This window comes from Rhinoderma darwinii, chromosome 3 (genome assembly GCF_050947455.1).
Source record: "Rhinoderma darwinii isolate aRhiDar2 chromosome 3, aRhiDar2.hap1, whole genome shotgun sequence".
NCBI lineage: Eukaryota > Metazoa > Chordata > Amphibia > Anura > Rhinodermatidae > Rhinoderma > Rhinoderma darwinii.
Window position 1 is genome coordinate 225,813,045 of NC_134689.1, and position 17,112 is coordinate 225,830,156.

The following is a 17,112-nucleotide window of genomic DNA, read 5'->3' on the forward strand; positions in this document are numbered from 1 at the left end:
AGAATTTTACTTGGCCTACCCACAAGCTTGACCTTGACTCCATCAAGAATATTTGGGGACAACATCATTGCCCGACCTCACTAATACTCTTATGGCTGAATAGACAGAAAAGCGGGGCTGTTGTAGAAGCATAGATTGGGCCATCTTAGTAATGACTAAGGAAATCTATATTCAACAAGCACACATAGAATCTCTGTCTTTATAATTAATCAAAAAGGGAAAGATGTATGTCAGTGGGTAACACTTCTTTTTGTACTGATTAAAAATTTTGGGCCAAATTGTGATGGCTGGAAGACTGGGCCAGAGCATCTCCAAAATGGCAGATCTTGTGGGGTGTTCCTGATATGCAGTGGTTAGATTCCACCAAAAGTGGTCCAAGGAAGGACACCTTGTCAACCATCATCTGAATCATGGGTGCCCATGGCTCATTGATGCGCATGAGGAGCGAAGACTAATCCCTCTGGTCCAATCCCACAGAAGAGCTGTAGCGTAAATTGCTGAAAAAGTTAATGCTGGTTGTGTTAGAAAAGTGTCAGAACACAGTGCATCGCATCTTGCTGTGCATGGGGCTGGACAGCCACAAACTGGTCAGATTGCCCATGCTGACTGCTGTCAACTGCTGAAGGGCATACAATGTGTATGTGCAAAATTGAAGGTAAGAGCAGCACAGTAAGCCTAGACCTCACAAGGGTCGATTGATTGCCAGCCTCCAGGAATCCGACTTGTGAATCCCTCAAATGTAAATGAATCAAAGAGAAGAGGCAGCACTCCAGATGGAAGATGTCAAAAGCTGTTTTTATTCACCCATATGTGAAAAGGATGCAACGTCTCCGCTGCTCAATGCAGGCTTTGTTAAGCGTACAATGTGTATGTGGGCATCAGAACTGGAGCAATGGAACAAGGTGACCTGGTCTGATGAATACATTTTCCATTTAGCTCATAAAAATTACAAATCTACTCCTCCATACTCAAATCCTAATCTCTTTTTGGCCGTCAAGCAAAAAAACCATAGCAATGTCCTGGAAGAAGCTCTCTTGATTTTGCTGAGGCGGCTGTCATGGTACATGATTAATGTGAAATTGACAGCTATACCCTTAGACAAGGTAAATAGGTTTTAAGCTATATGGTCCCCCTGGGCTGACTGTCAGCAATACTGTTTGCTCGATCCACTCCATCCTCCTATACAAAAGGGTTGCCCTTTTTTATTTTTTTCTACAGTAGTTCTAAGCATGGGCTTGTTGCGGCCGGGTTCTCGCTCCTCTCCCTCCCTCTCTTCTCTTTTTCCTTTCTTCTCTGTTATCCTCTTCAGTGCCCTTTACCACAATTCCTCAGATGTCTTCTCTGTGGTTTGTAGGTTAGAGCCCGTTCACATCACTGTTCGCTTTCCGTTCCGGGTTTCCGTCGGGGGAACCCCGCAACGGAAAGTGAAAGTGAAACCACAGCTTCCGTTTCAGTCACCATTGATATCAATGGTGACAGAAACATTGCTAATAGTTTCCGTTCGTCACCATTCCAGCAGGTTTCCGGTTTTCAGACGGAATCAATAGCGGAGTCGACTGCGCTATTGATTCCGTTGGAAAACCGGAAACCTGCCGGAATGGTGACGAACGGAAACCATTAGCGATGTTTCTGTCACCATTGAGATCAATGATGACCGAAACGCAAGCTGTGCTTTCACTTTCCGTTGCGGGGTTCACCCGACGGAAACCTCAGATGGAACTCCGGAACGGAAAGTGAATGGTGATGTGAACAGGCCCTAACCTGGATCACCGGACCATTACAGATTATTGCATTTAGATCGGAGTTCTGCTGTATTTATATATTGTGCGATTTTATATATATATATATATATATATATATATATATATATACACATGTATGTGTTTCCCATCGCCTGTACACATTTGAATAGGACTCTGCTTGATATTAGTCATATTAGCATGTGGCCAAGTATTAGTCTTCATTTTGATTTACTGCTCTGTCTTATCCGGTTATCCTGCTTCTATTGCGTGTGCCTTACAGGCCTAAGAGTTGGCCTACTCACATTTCATTTAATTTGTAGCCGATCAATTGTGGATTTTTTTCTTTTCATATTTTTATCAATATCTTCTCTACCCTTTTGTAAAATTTAAAATATTTATAAATTAGTTTACAAAAAAATGTTCATTTAGCTCATGTGGCCGTCCAGGTGCATGTGTGTGTCGTTACCTGAGGAAGGGATGCTCCAGGATGCACTATGGGAAGGAGGCAAGTTGTTGGAGGCAGTGCGATGCTCTCTGAAAACCGTGGGTAGGCCCTAACATTCTTGTGGATATTACTTTGACATGTACCACTTGCCTAAACATTATTACCGACTACATTCCCCACTTCATTTAAAAAAATGTCTACCTCCTAAACCACAACTGACCGCTAAAAGGAGTAAGACATTGAGAGATCTTTTGGTTCATAGCCATCACAGTGCTCCAAAATCAGACACCTATCTGTTTGGCTCCAAAAGGTCCTGTCTGGGGGTCATTTCCTTGTGGCCATTGTTCCATTTGCCAAGTGATTACAAAAACAAATACTTTTTCTGATTCTGATAATCAAAAATCCTTTAAAATTGTACATTTCATCAATTGTAGTACCACGGGGGTGGTGTATATGGCGACCTGCCCTTGTGGCCTCTCATGTGGGGATGACCACAAGAGAGATGCGAGTACGTATTCAAGAACACGTGAGAGACATCTAGAAAGCAGGGACAATTGAATGTAGTGATTGGGAAAAGATTGATAAATTAAAATCTATCACTAGGCACTTTCGGGAACAACACAACAGCAGAAGGCAAGATCTACGTGTCTGTGGTATAGATAAAATCATTGTTGGTTCTCGTGGTGGTGACGTCTGTCGGAAATTGGAACGCATTGAATGTAAGTGGATTACTAAACTAAAGACCAGCTCTCCGTCTGGGTTAAATGAGAACATGTCCTTTGCATCATTTTTGTAATGATGGGGTCTTGCAGTATCACTATGAATATAAAAATATATACATATAATTGTTTTGGTATATATGTATCCTGGTACATAGTCACTTTTATGTTAGTGAGGAATACGTCTGTGACATCGGTGTGGTACTTTTGTAGCTATCTATTCTCTTGGGTGACTTATATGTCAGTATTCCATTTAAAGACGACTAATTTTCATCTTTGGCTATAGGTTGGCTTACTATAGATATTAACTATTTCATTACCTTAGATGGATCTCGTTGGCAACAATTCTGGGATTTGAAATGGATCTCTATATATTCTTTGAGCCCAGTGGACATTTGCTAATCTGTTGGTGTGATTTATTGTACTTTCTGGTTTTTTAACCTATTATATGGTAGCATGGAATATTCTCATGTGAAGATCCAACTGCATGTAAACTTTTCGTCATCAGCTTTTTTTAAGGTGTGGACACTCGTATTAGGCTTTTTGGGCTTATATTGACCTTTTATATTGGGGTATAATCCATATTATTATGTGTCTGAATACTCACATAGATATATGTACACTATTTTATATTTGGACATATATTTTTGTCCCTTACAACATATTGTTATCTACACATACTCATAGGGGTAAATAATATATTATTTATTTCACATCGTCTATGTCTGTTTACAATATTCACATTTTTTGTGATTAATGTGATCTTAATTATAATTCTTTTTCACAGAGGTGGAGGTTTATATATTATGCTTTTGCACGTGTGGTCAAGTTTTGGTGTTTTTTATTTTTCACTTATTTTTTATTTTTCATTTTTCACATGATTATAAATTTATTATTATTCATTATTATTACTAATGTCCTTGTTGTTTCACCATTTATTTTATTTATTTACACACAGATATATACTTTTTATTATTATTTTTATGACTACATTGGGGATTTTCTGATTTTCTGATCCTCGTTATATTCATATCAGGCTGCGATGTATATATTTGATTATTATATTGCCCAGGATTTGGATTTGGATATTTTTGTATTGTGATGCTTTATTCTTTATTGTTTATGAGAATATTCTACTTAACATGCATTTATCATTGTAATTGATATTCTTGTTTAAGGTTGAAATTACTTTCATGTGATTAGCTATAAAATGTGTTTCAGATACAATATACACTACGTATTAATGTGCAGCTGCTCTGATCTCCTCCTTCCATGGCATTATGGTGATACGGGCATTCACTTACTGTTGATGTCTGTCTCCCTGGTACTTTGGGACGACAGGATCAGGCAGAGTGTTATTTACATTCTTGGTGAGTATGATACTCCTGCCAAGTTTGCCCTTTCTTAATATGGCCACGTAGTTCATGTGTTGCGTGTGTGTCGCTCTGGTCTCCTCCCCCTGGCCCCGCTTGATGACACAGTGCCTCTCTGCTGTTCCAGGGTGATGTGAACATGGCGGCCATACGCGTGCACATGAGATGCACCAATAAGATTCTCTAGGTATGCGATTATGCTAGTACAGCATTAACATTATAGTCTGGGCAATCTTGCCCTTTTCCAACATGGCAATGATTGCTTCAGTGTCATGTGAGCGCCGCTATGTTCTCCTCCCCTCGGCGCTGCTTGATGATGCAGTGCCTTTCTGCTGTGCACACATGATGAATTAATAAGGTACTCTGGGCTCATGTGCTTGAGTGTTCATTTACTTCACCTGTATGTGCAGGAATGTCGTCCTTTGATTGGAGTATGTGATAGCGTTCCCTCCTATATATACTCAGGACTCACTTACCATTACCCCTTGAAAAAGCTGACGCCGAAACGTACGTCGGGGTGTCTTGGTGTGGTCTGTGGTTGAAGCATTTAGGGGCAGACATGCAGAATATGGGTTGGTATTTGACATGGATCTGATCCTGATAATATATATTTTTTATATCTTGGATCAGTGTCTCTGACACTCTCATTTGTATTTTTTGTCCAGTGTGTACATATTTAGTATACCGTTAACTGTTGAGGTATTCTTGTACAGTTTTGTCAATACTTTGACAATACACTGTTTGATTCCATGGATGTATAATATGATACATTTGTTGCTCCTAGATACCACTGCCACATTTTTATTATGTGGTGTTTTATATTGTATGTGATGGTATATGTATGTTTTTAAATATTTTCCAAATAAAGATATTTTTTTGATATTGGTTAGTGCTCTACTTGTACTATGGTTATCTACACTTCTAGTATTGTTCTCTATATATGTCTTCATAGGTATTCTATATCCAGTATTGACGTATATGGATGTTATTGCTGAAACAGGTTTTCTGTATGGCCTGGACTTTATAGATATTGATACATTCCCCACTTCATGGCATTCCCTAATGGCAGTGGCCTCTTTCAGCAGGATAATATCCCCTGCTACACTGCAGAAAATGGTTTAAAGAACATGACTAAGGCCCCATGCACACGACCGTGCCCGCTATCACGGCCCGCGATTGCGGGCACTGCCGCTCGCCGGCTGACAGCCGCATTTTCGGGCCGTGCTCACATACAAAGTATGGGAGCACGGCCCACAAAATGCAAAAGAATGGACATGTTCCATAATTCCCGGAACATTTCCACGGTACGGACACCCTTCCGTAGTGCTACGGAAAGGTGTCTGCGTTCAATGAAAGTGGATGGGTCAGTTTTTGCGGACCGCGTTTGCGGTCCGCAAAAACTGAGGTTGTTTACGGTCGTGTGCATGGGGCCTAAGAGTTCAAGGTGTTAACATGGCCACGCAATTCCCTAGATTCCAATTCCATCAAGCATCTGTGGGATGTGATAAAAAACAAGTACTATCGATGGAGACCGCACCTCACAATTTACAGGACTTAAATGGGTTAATCCATGAATCATTTTCATACCAAAAAGCTATTTCTGTTGTCTGCACTGCAGTGAACAGAGGATCACTATGCAGAGACCTGGCTTTGTGAGGGAGCGTGCACGTGTGCATTGCTATACACTTTAAACACCAGGTGGTGCCATACTACATCAGTAAATGTCATGACTTCACTGGATATTTTTTTTTATCGGCATGTAAATGGGGAACATTGTTTTATTTATTTTTTATGATCAATACAATGGTCATGATATTTAATGGTGGGGCAATCCATTTAAAAGATCTATTGCTAACATCTTTGTGCCAGATACCACACGTCATAATACATATATATAAGAATGCTTTCAAAAATAGAAGTGTTAATAGTTTTTGTTTTTTTCTAAATGAACAAAAAACAAAGTGAATGAACAGAATAGAAATCTAAATCAACTCGATATTTGGTGTGACCACCCTTTGCCTTCAAAACAGCATCAATTATTTTAGATACACTTGTGCAGAGTCATGGATTTTGTAGGATTATAGTCAGGTGTATGATTAACCAATTCTACCAAACCATTGATAATGATCATCATATTCATATGTAGGTTGAAACAATCATTAACTGTAATAGAAACCGCTGTGTAGGAGGCTTAAAACTGGGTGAGGAACAGTCAAACTCTACTACAAAGGTGAGGTTGTGGAGCACAGTTTTATGTTACAGGTTGACCTTGTCAAGACAGCATAGTAAGGGTATATGCACATGACCTCTTTTCAGACGCAATGGAGGCGTTTTACGCCTCGAATTACGCCTGAAAAGACGGCTCCAATACGTCGACAGACATCTGCCCATTGCTTGCAATGGGTCTTACGATGTTCTGTGCAGACGAGTTGTCATTTTACGCGTCGCTGTCAAAAGACGGCGCGTAAAATTACAGCCGCGGCAAAGAAGTGCAGGACACTTCTTGGGACGTAATTGGAGCCGCTTTTCATTGACTCCAATAAAAACCAGCTCCAATTACGTCCGTAAAAGACGCCGCAAAAAACGCGTGCACTTGTAAAAACGTCTGAAATTCAGGAGCTGTTTTCTCCTGAAAACGGCTCTGTAATTTCAGACGTATTTGGCATTGTCGTGTGCACATACCTTAACAAGACACATGGTAGTTACACTGCATCAACAAGGTCTCTTCCAGGCAAAGATTCTGGGGTTTCAAGATGTGCTGTTCAAGCTCTTTTGAAGAAGCACAAAGAAACGGGCAACATTGAGGCAGTGGTGGGCCAAGGAAACTTAGTGCAGCAGTTCAAAGAGACATCATGCTTCCGTTTGAAATCAGAAGATGTCCAGCAGTGCCATCAGCTCTAAACTGGCAGAAACCAGTGGGACCCAGGTACACCCATCTACTGTTCGAAGAAGTCTGGCCAGAGGTGGTCTTGATGGAATTGCAGCCCAAAAAAATTACCTTCAATGTGGAAACAAGGCCAAGTGATTCAACGATGCATGGGAACTGGGGTGGAGAAAAATGGCAGCAGGTGCTCTGGACTAATGAGTCAAAATCTAATATATTTGGCTGTAAAAGAAGGCAGTTTGTTTGCCGTAGGGAGGAAGAGCGGCACAATAATGAGCATCTGCAGGAAACGGTGAAGCATGGTGGAAGTTCCTTGCAAGTTTGGGGCTGCAATTCCGCAAATGGAGTTGGGGATTTGGTCAGGATTAATGGTGTCCTCGATGCTGAGAAATACAAGCAGATACTTATCCATTATGTAATACCATCACAGAGGAGTATGAATGGCTCCATATGTATTCAGCAGGACTACGACCCCAAACATACAGCCAATGTCATTAAGAACTATCTTCAGCGTAAAGAACATGGAGCCCTGAAAGTGTTGATATGACCCCCACAGAGCCCTGATCCCGACATTGAGTCTGTCTGGGATTACATGAAGAGACAGAAGGATTTGAGGAAGCCTACATCCATAGAAAATCTGTGGTTCTCCAAGATGTTTGGAACAAACTCACTGCCAAGTTCCATCAAAAACTGTGTGCAAGTGTACCTAGAAGAATTGATGCTGTTTTGAAGGCAAAGGGTAGTCACACCAAATATTGATTTAGCTTTCTCTTCTGTTCATATATACAGTATGTATGTGTGTGGATATCTATATCTCAAGCAGTAGAAAATGTAACAGCACCAGGATTGTTTAACTGGTTCCCGAAGGCTGGTTGTATTTTTACGGCCAGCGGTCAGGGTCCTTAAAACCCGAGCCATAGACTTTTTACGGCTCGGGTTTTAACTTGCTGCCCGCGCGATCGGGCAGCTGAATGTCGGGTTTCCGGCTGTCAGTGACTGCCGGGGACCCTGAGGAGAGGATAGAAGCAGCTTTCGCTGCTTCTGTCTTCTCTGATCACTTGTACACAGTGCTCAATGAACGCTGTGTATATGAATAGAGGCAGCGGCCGCGCCGCTGTCTCTATTCCGCCCGGTGTTCATGTGACTGGTCACATGATCGCCGGGTGCCGTTACTGACCGACTGCTGCTGGGTCTTACTAGACCCAGCACAGCCCAGTTAGTGACAATCGTCACTATGAGAGGGCTGATTTCCCCTGTAACTGGGGCTGATGTGCAGCTCCAGTTACAGTGGAAAAACATGGTGTAAAACAAAGAAAAAATATATATAAAGTTCCCCAAAGGTCTTTTTTGACCTTTGAGGGACAGACCATAGTAATAAAAAATAGTAAAGTCAAGTGCAACATTTTTTTTATAATAAATACACATAAAATACCCACCCCCAAAAAAAAACGTTCCCCCCCCCCCCTGCCAATCATTTTGTAACGCTAGCGCTGACCCAATTACCCTAATATTGACATGTAATATATTAAAATTTACGGTAGACAATGACGATCACAAATAAAAGGTCTATTTTAGGGTAAAACTATGTTGTTACCCAAAAAAAATAGCTGAAACGTAAAAAAGCTTATTTTTTTACTATTATTTTCAAACTTTATGAATTAAAATTCTAAGATGGAATAAAAGGTGTGTATAAAAATGATAAAAAAAGAAACCTGCATTGTCTACGGAAAAAACGTCGCAAAAATCACGTCGTTAGCCCAACAAATAAAAAAGTTATAGCCATTTAACTAACACGTGCAAAAAAGGGCTAAACGGTGTCTGGTCCTGAAGGTGCAAAATAGCCCGGTCCTGAACTGGTTAATCCTGGTTTAATCATTAATCACCACAAAGTGAGCGATGTTTAGGTTCAGATGTGAACCGTTCTCAAGCCTATATCTCTATATCGATGAAAGAAATATATCTGGAAACCCACAGGTTCATCAAATTACAGTCTGTGTATCCTACAACATAGGTAGAATACATGCTGCCATAAATGTTAGCCTGCAATCCACTGAGGTACATATAAAGCGATGGTGAGGAATTTAGTATATGTAATTCCCATATATATATATATATATATATATATATATATAGGATTAGGTTTACCTTTAGTGAACCTAGATTTAACGGTTTCTACATAGAATAAGTCACTGACAAATGAAACGCCATTTTTGAAGAAATGTGTATATTAAAGTTTTATAAATACCACAATTCCCATAATGTTACATTTTTGTATTTAACAATAGTATAGTTACATTTTGCTACTTGGTTGGTTAAATGGATATCCAGTACCAAATGTTGTTCTTATTTGCCAATCCATGGATCATCTGTGTAAACTTTTACCTTGGCCATTTCAAACAACGGCTTTGACATATGGACCTTCACTAGTTAGTGAGATTTTAAAATGATGGCCATACAACTGAGAGATTAGAATATAAAATCTTGTCATTTTAGTTTTGAAATATTAATGCTTCTTTTGAACTTCTTAATACAAATAAAAGAATAATAATAGAATGCATGTAAAATGAAAAAGTTTACATATTTTATCATTTTTCTTTTTAGCACAATTTGACACCTCTCTTATTCGTAACATTCTTTAAAGGCGTTTTAAGAAGCTGTAAAGCTGAGGTACTATGTATTCTTTATAATGTCCATCGATGAAACCCTTTCCACTGTTGTGTACAAACCAGCAGGTGACTTTAGTTCCTTCAATTCTGTTGTACTGGTATTCTTTCTGCACACCTCTGAATAAAGAAAAGTAAAGACAGATATTCCTACGTAATTTTGATTATCATCCTTTGTGTGTCTGTTAGAAGGATGCTCTTTCTCATATTTGTTTAGATTACTTATTTGAAATTTTCTTATGGAGCAGTGTTTTTTGGGTATTTCCATGGTGAAGAACAAACCATGTGATTACTCAATATTGTTATCAAAAATTCACTCAGAAATGTCTATGGCATTGCTTTCTGAACTCCAGTCCTTTAAGTAACCCCAACAGGTCATGTTTTCAGGATTTTCTTAGTATTGTTCTGGTAAAGATTCTCACATCTGCTCTAGGGCTCCGTTCCGTCTGAGCTTTCCGTCGGAACGGAGCCCGGACAGGCACAAATGGAAACCATAGGTTTCCGTTTCCATCACCATTGATTTCAATGGTGACGGATCAGGTGCCAATGGTTTCCGTTTGTCTCAGTTGTGCAAGGGTTCCATCGTTCTGATGGAATCAATACCGTAGTCGACTGCGTTATTCATTCCGTCAAAACGACTAAACCCTTGCACAACTGAGACAAACTGAAACCATTGGCACCGGATCTGTCAAGATTGAAATCAATGGTGATGGAAACGGAAACCTATGGTTTCCGTTTGTGTTTTCAGGGCTGCCATCCGACGGAAAACTCTGTCGGAACGGGGCCCTGGCGCAGATGTGAACGAAGCCTAATATATTTTTATTGTCAGTCCATCAGTTTTGTATCTATTGGATATCCTCAAATTATGACCTGTTGGGCGATACTTAGGAATGACTCTCATCCATTATGTGAAGTGGTAAAGGTACAGCATAGTACCATCAGCCACAGATTTGTTCAGTTGCGATGCATGAAGGAGCGCTATAGGAGATATTTTCTGCCATAAACCTTTACAATAAATCACAGGCAAGGAGAGATGGACGTGGATTCTGTTAATGATGAGGAGGTAGACTTTGTAGTATAGTTAGTGATCAGACGTGGGTTAATTATTGATGAGGAGGTCTATATTTTTTTTTATTTTTTTTTTACCTGGTAATTTATTGACTTGTATGCTTATAGATTTATGTTTTTAAGTGTATTATTTTTTGTAAGTTCTTTTATCTGTGATGCTTAAACACGATAATTTCCCGCTGGGGTGAATAAAGTGATTCTATTCTAACTTGGAGACTGGTATTAAAAGAACAAAACACTGGTCTATAGTAATACCAGAAAGGCTTGATAGACATTGTGTAACATAGGAATTAATACATACTATGCTGCTCTTGTCAGTGGCAAGATATGGATTTCTCTCTGGACAACTAAATTCACTTAAAGAGGCTCTGTCACCAGATTCTCAAACCCCTATCTCCTATTGCATGTGATCGGCGCTGCAATTTAGAGAACAGCAACGTTTTTGTTTTTTTAAATACGTTCATTTTTGGCCAAGTTATGACCATTTTTATATTTATGCAAATGAGCTTTGAAATGACCTGTCCACAGAGTTTAAGGCAGCACAGAGTATTTCAGGAGCTGCGTTCTGCTCCCGTAGGTAAACGTGGTAGCAGCACTGCGAAGACCGCACGGAGAATTCACCGGCGGTCAGGATAGAACGTAGCAGCTAGATGAGGGGAACACACCCAGCTGCTAAGTGAGACACAGCAGGGCGCGCTTCCAACACAACCGTGCTGTTAGCTATACAGCTGATGGCTGTCAGCCGTGCAGTAGGATCTTGTGCGGGGTGGTGACTTGCCAATCATGTGAAGGTGTTATTGAGGACAGGAGTTGAGGAGAGGTAACAGACTGAGAGCTACGTAAAGGTAAGAGCAGAGTTCACAGCAGCACAGAATATTTCAGGAGAGGAGCGTGCACATGTTGAGGAGTGTATGATGCTGACTGGTCACAGATTGGTCAGCATCATACACGTAAACACGCCCAGTTAAAAGCACAATACACGCCCAGTTGGACATAACGAAAAAAACACGCCCAGTTGTCCATTTCAAAGCTTATTTGCATAAATATAAAATTGCTCATAACTTGGCCAAAAATGAACGTTTAAAAAAAAACAAAAAACGTTGCTGTTATCTACATTGCAGCGCCGATCACATGCAATAGGAGATAGGGGTTTGAGAATCTGGTGACAGAGCCTCTTTAACCGAGAGAAAATTAAGAGGGTTGTCCACTTTGGACAATCTCTACTGTTTAGAAGGGTCCCTTGACAATAAGCTTATCACAAAATATCCCCCTGCTGGGACCCCGAGCGATCATCTGTAGGGAAAATCTTTCAGTAAGGCCTTATTCACACGGACGTGTCCATTTTGCACTCGCGCAAAAAACGCTGCATTTTGCACGCGCCAATGGTCCGTGTGGCATCAGCATATGGTGTGTGGCTGCGTGATTTTCGCGCAGCCGGCATCATTATAACACTCTGTTTTTATGTTTACAAACAGAAAAGCACGAGGTGCTTTTCTGTTTTCATTCATTTATTTTACTACTGTTGCGCGAATCACGCGCGGCACCCGGAAGTGCTTCCGTGTCCCGAGCGCGATTTGCACACACCCATTGACTTCAATGGGTGCGTGCTGCGCAAAACACGGGCAAATATAGGACATGTCGTGAGTTTTACGCAGCGCACATACACTTTGTGAAATTCACTGACAGTCTGAACGGCCCCATTCACTAACATAGGTCCGTGCGACACACGTGAAAATCACGCGCGTAGCACGGACGTATAACACGTTTGTGTGAATAAGGCCTAAGTGTTACCTTTTTTCCTGCAGCACCAACACAGGTGAAATCATGTATTGCACAGTGCCTATTAAAATCAATGGGTTTTCTGTGTAAGGCAGGACAGGTCCTCAAGAGCAAGAAACACTCTTGGTAACCGCTCTCAACTCTGGCCAAGAGATGAGGATCCTGAGCAGGATCTGTTGGCCCAGAATTCCCTAATAGCATATATGAAAAAGGGGTTTTCTTAACTAGACAACGCCTTTAAAATAACTGCTTTAAGTGCTCAGACAAAAAGTTTTAGGAATAGCTTGGTCTCATAACCAATGGAAACCTATTTCAATAATCCATCACAAACTTTCAACTATTAGCAAAGGTCTAGTCTCTGTAGGGAAACATTTAGGAGTGCCTATAATATGATATATTGCAGCTCATATCAGCCAAATTATTTCACTGTTAGGCAATGGAACTGAGTGTTAAGGCCCTTTTTCACGGGCCAATGATCGGGTAAACGAGCGTTCATATGAACGCTCGTTCCTGATCATTGCACTGTTTTAAAGGCTCATTCATCGGCTAATCGCATAATTTATGCTGCACAAAATTTTATCGTTCTACGGAACATATCCCCATGTGTAAACAGGGAGACATGCTGCCAACATGATAGGAATGTATGGGGGACAAGCGATCGTATTAACGATCGCTCATCCCCATAGATCCTTGTGATCGGAGCAAACGAGTGTCTATCAACAAGCTGTCTCGTTGATCGGTGCTTGTTTTTATGGCCTATATTGGCCAGTGTAAAAGAACCCTTACTGTTTTTAGTTCTGAATATCTAGATCTTATAGCAACTGGTCATTTCTTAAATGGCCTAGGTGGACACTGTCCGTGTCATTGGACCGAATCAAACAGTCTAATATGGCTAGCATAGAATATTAAAGAGCAAATCTCTCAAGCTGGTTCAGATTATGTAGGTTGAATAATGAGGGGATTTCCTAATTGCAAAGTGGTCCAAAGGTTTAGCAAGGGACAAATGCTCTAAGCACAGTATAGAAGGGAAAGCAGAATGTTCTAGATTATGTTTGGATGATGCTTTTTGTTACATAGAAATATAGTCTCTCATCATATGTAGTGTGTAGGTTAAGATATGCCTGTCTACTTCAGCTTTGCCTTCTTACTATTTCACATATTAAAGTACTTTTTTTTAAATTTATTTTTTATACAAACCTTGTTACAGTCAGATGATTTCCTTTAACATTCAATGTAGCAATTGGTTTCTCAGGATCAGTTCCAGGTCGTAGATCATAGACACTGACTTCAGGTTCCTTGAAAAACTGGCCTAGATATAGATATGAAAAACATATTTCATATGTATTGTCTATAAATAAATATATTTCTGCTATAGAATGTTATTTGAATGTTATAGAAGGTTTGGGGATACCTGTAGTTTATGCATCTGTAATCAATTAAGAGACATTACGGCCCCCTGCACATGGCCTTAGCCGTAATCACGGTCCGTGATTACGGGCACGGCCGGCCGTGGACAGTCACACGCATTTGCGAGCCGTGCTCCCATTATGAAGTATAAGAGCATGGTCCGTAAATTCAAAAAATAGGACGTGTCCTATTTTTTGCGGATCTTTTCTACAGCCCGGGAAGATGTCCGTGGGCAACAGAAATTAATGAATCCGTACTATGAACCGCAATTAAGGATCCGTAATTACGGATCAAAATTATAGTCGTCTGCATGGGGCCTAAGATGGCAAAGACCATTTCACTTTACATGATGTAACATTGCTTCATGTATGTCTAGATTATATGAAAGCAGCACAGGTCAGCTTTACCGAACATTCACATCACTTGTTTTTTGGCCTATGTTTAACGTATATGGCAGGAAAAAGCTCCGACATATGCGTTAAATGTAGGCTGTTACAGATGTGTAACAGGGGCATCCGTCACTATAGACTTGGTGTACGTTAAAATTAAACCCCTATGTCATAAACTTTTGTGACGCTGTTTATGACATATGCGTTAAACGGATACCTTTATACTCTATGGGTCATTGATGCCACTATTAGGCATTTACTTAACGCATCCATCACCCATGGACTAACATGATATCCATTTAACGTATATATAATGAAAACCTTTTGTATAGCCCTTGACGTATAAGTTAAACGTATACTTGTGACGTATGCCATACAGCAATGTGTTTTTGCAGGATGGAAAAGCTTTGTGTACTACGCTAATCCATACTTAAAGAAAAGATATATTGACGTATACCAGCCAGACTAATGCCAAAAGGATGAAAGCTAATGGAGCCCTATGGAAAAGTTTACCGTCCACAGCGGGAGCTTTCCCGATGACACGCTAAACAGACATCACAGACGTGATGTGAACAGGACTTTACCTACACCCAACTGCGTAACACCTTTCTCAACACGTCCTGCCATTACACAATACACATTAGTAAGTAACAAAGAGAAAAATATATCGTCAAAAAGTTAATTTATTTCAGTAATTCAACTAAAAAAGTGAAACTCATATATTATATAGATTCATTACACAGAGTGATCTATTTCCAGCATTTTTTTCTTTTAATGTTGATGATTATGGTAACAGTTAATGAAAACCCAAAATTTTGTATCTCAGAAAATTAGAATACTAAATAAACCCGATTTCAAAAATGATTTTTAATACCGAAATCTAGGCCTACTGAAAATTATGTACAGTATATGCACTCAATACTTGGTTGGGGCTCCTTTTTGCATGAATTCCTGCATCAATGCGGCGTGGCATGGAGGCGATCAGCCTGTGGCACTTCTGAGGTGTTAGGGAAGCCCACGTTGCTTTGATAGCGGCCTTCAACTCGTCTGCATTGTTGGGTCTGGTGTCTCTCATCTTCCTCTTGACAATACCCCATAGATTCCCCATGGGGTTTAGGTAAGGCGAGTTTGCTGGCCAATCAAGCACAGTGATACTGTGGTTATTAAACCAGCTATTGGTACTTTTGGCAGTGTGGGCAGGTGCCAAGTCCTGCTGGAAAATGAAATCAGCATCTCTATAAAGATTGTCAGCAGAGGGAAGCATGAAGTGCTCAAAAATTTCCTGGTAGACGGCTGCGTTGACTCTGGTCTTGATATAACACAATAGACCAACACCAGCAGATGACATGGCTCCCCAAACCATCACTGACTGTGGAAACTTCACACTGGACTGCCAGCAACTTGGATTGACGCCTCTCCACTCGTCCTCCAGACTCTGGGACCTTGATTTCCAAATGAAATGTACTTTCATCTGAAAACAGGACTTTGGACCACTGAGCAGCACACCAGTTCTTTTAAAGGCTTAGGAAAACTTTGCAGGTGTTTTGTGTTGATTAGCTGATAAGAGTGTGACGTCATGAGTCTACGATCTTCAACTTTTACCCAATATTCAAGTTTTCTGAGACACTAAATTTTGGGTTTTCACTAACTGTTAGCCATAATCGTTAACATTAAAATAAAAAATAAAAATTAACTTTTTGATAATATTCTATTTAATTGAGAAGGACTAGTTTGTATATATATATATATATATATATATATATACATACATATATATGTATATATTTATGGAAATAAAAAAACTTTGCAGTCGCAGTAGGTTATCCTACAAAGCTCTATGTCAGATGATACTTTACCTATTAGACCGTGTGCTTTATCAGAGAAAGTGTCACTGGAAAGAAAGTATAAACCAAGGAAGTCAACGTTGATAGGGTGATTCTTCCATACACGATGCAGAATAATTAGGAATGACAAATTATTATCCACAGTGATGGTGATATTACTTTCCTTCTTCACTGATACAGCAAGCCTGTAAAACCGAGAAACTGAGTATGAGTAGAATATGAGAGTTTGTTGTTTTAATGTGTGATCACAAATAGTCATCAAATTAGCAAACTAAAGCTTTGTGCTTTGTAAGACATTCGGTATTTTCTGTAATCTAAGTTCCCCTGGAGTATTGAATTAGCAGGAGCTGGTAAACCACTGAGGAGGCAAGTTGTTGCCTTGCTCTCATTCTACATGATGCTATGGCTAGGGTTAGACATTTTTAGCATTTCGGCTGAAATGCTTTTTGAAATTCTTTTGCTATACTGTGTGTGTACTTCATATTTTTATTTATAGGGGACTGCAAAACTTTTAAACCCTTTCCCATCATCTAAAGGTGGGCAAAGGTGTGAATTTTAGGCTATGAAGCCAATCTGCTCAACTTTGTAATTCTGTTTTTGAAGCTTGGTACAACCCCTCGTAAATGCGATCTCCTAAACATCAGAAATACATGGGTTTGTACACCCTACTCCCCTTAGGTAGCTCATTTACTAAAGCTGGCTATGCATATTAGATAAAAGTTGATTTTGGTAAGATTGCCTGAGTCCCAAGGGCAAAGTCAGGGAAAAGAATGGTCTTACAGTGTCTTATTCCCCTCTT

At 40.1% G+C, this 17,112-nt stretch overlaps 1 protein-coding gene across 2 annotated transcripts in view; it reads right to left on the reverse strand.

Annotated features, from left to right (window-relative positions):
* Positions 1–17,112, reverse strand: part of ITIH2 (inter-alpha-trypsin inhibitor heavy chain 2) — a 68,826-nt gene that overhangs the window by 14,046 nt on the left and 37,668 nt on the right. Inside the window, exons 19-21 of one of the 2 annotated variants that reach the window (XM_075857468.1) lie at positions 16,326–16,498; positions 13,871–13,982; positions 9,371–9,946 (exon numbers count right to left, since the gene is read on the reverse strand). In XM_075857468.1, coding sequence (XP_075713583.1) covers positions 9,799–9,946; positions 13,871–13,982; positions 16,326–16,498 — 433 coding nt within the window. In that variant the 3' untranslated portion in view covers positions 9,371–9,798. Of the gene's footprint in view, positions 1–9,370; positions 9,947–13,870; positions 13,983–16,325; positions 16,499–17,112 lie in introns of those variants that run through there. The other variant, XM_075857467.1, reaches the window with a different exon arrangement.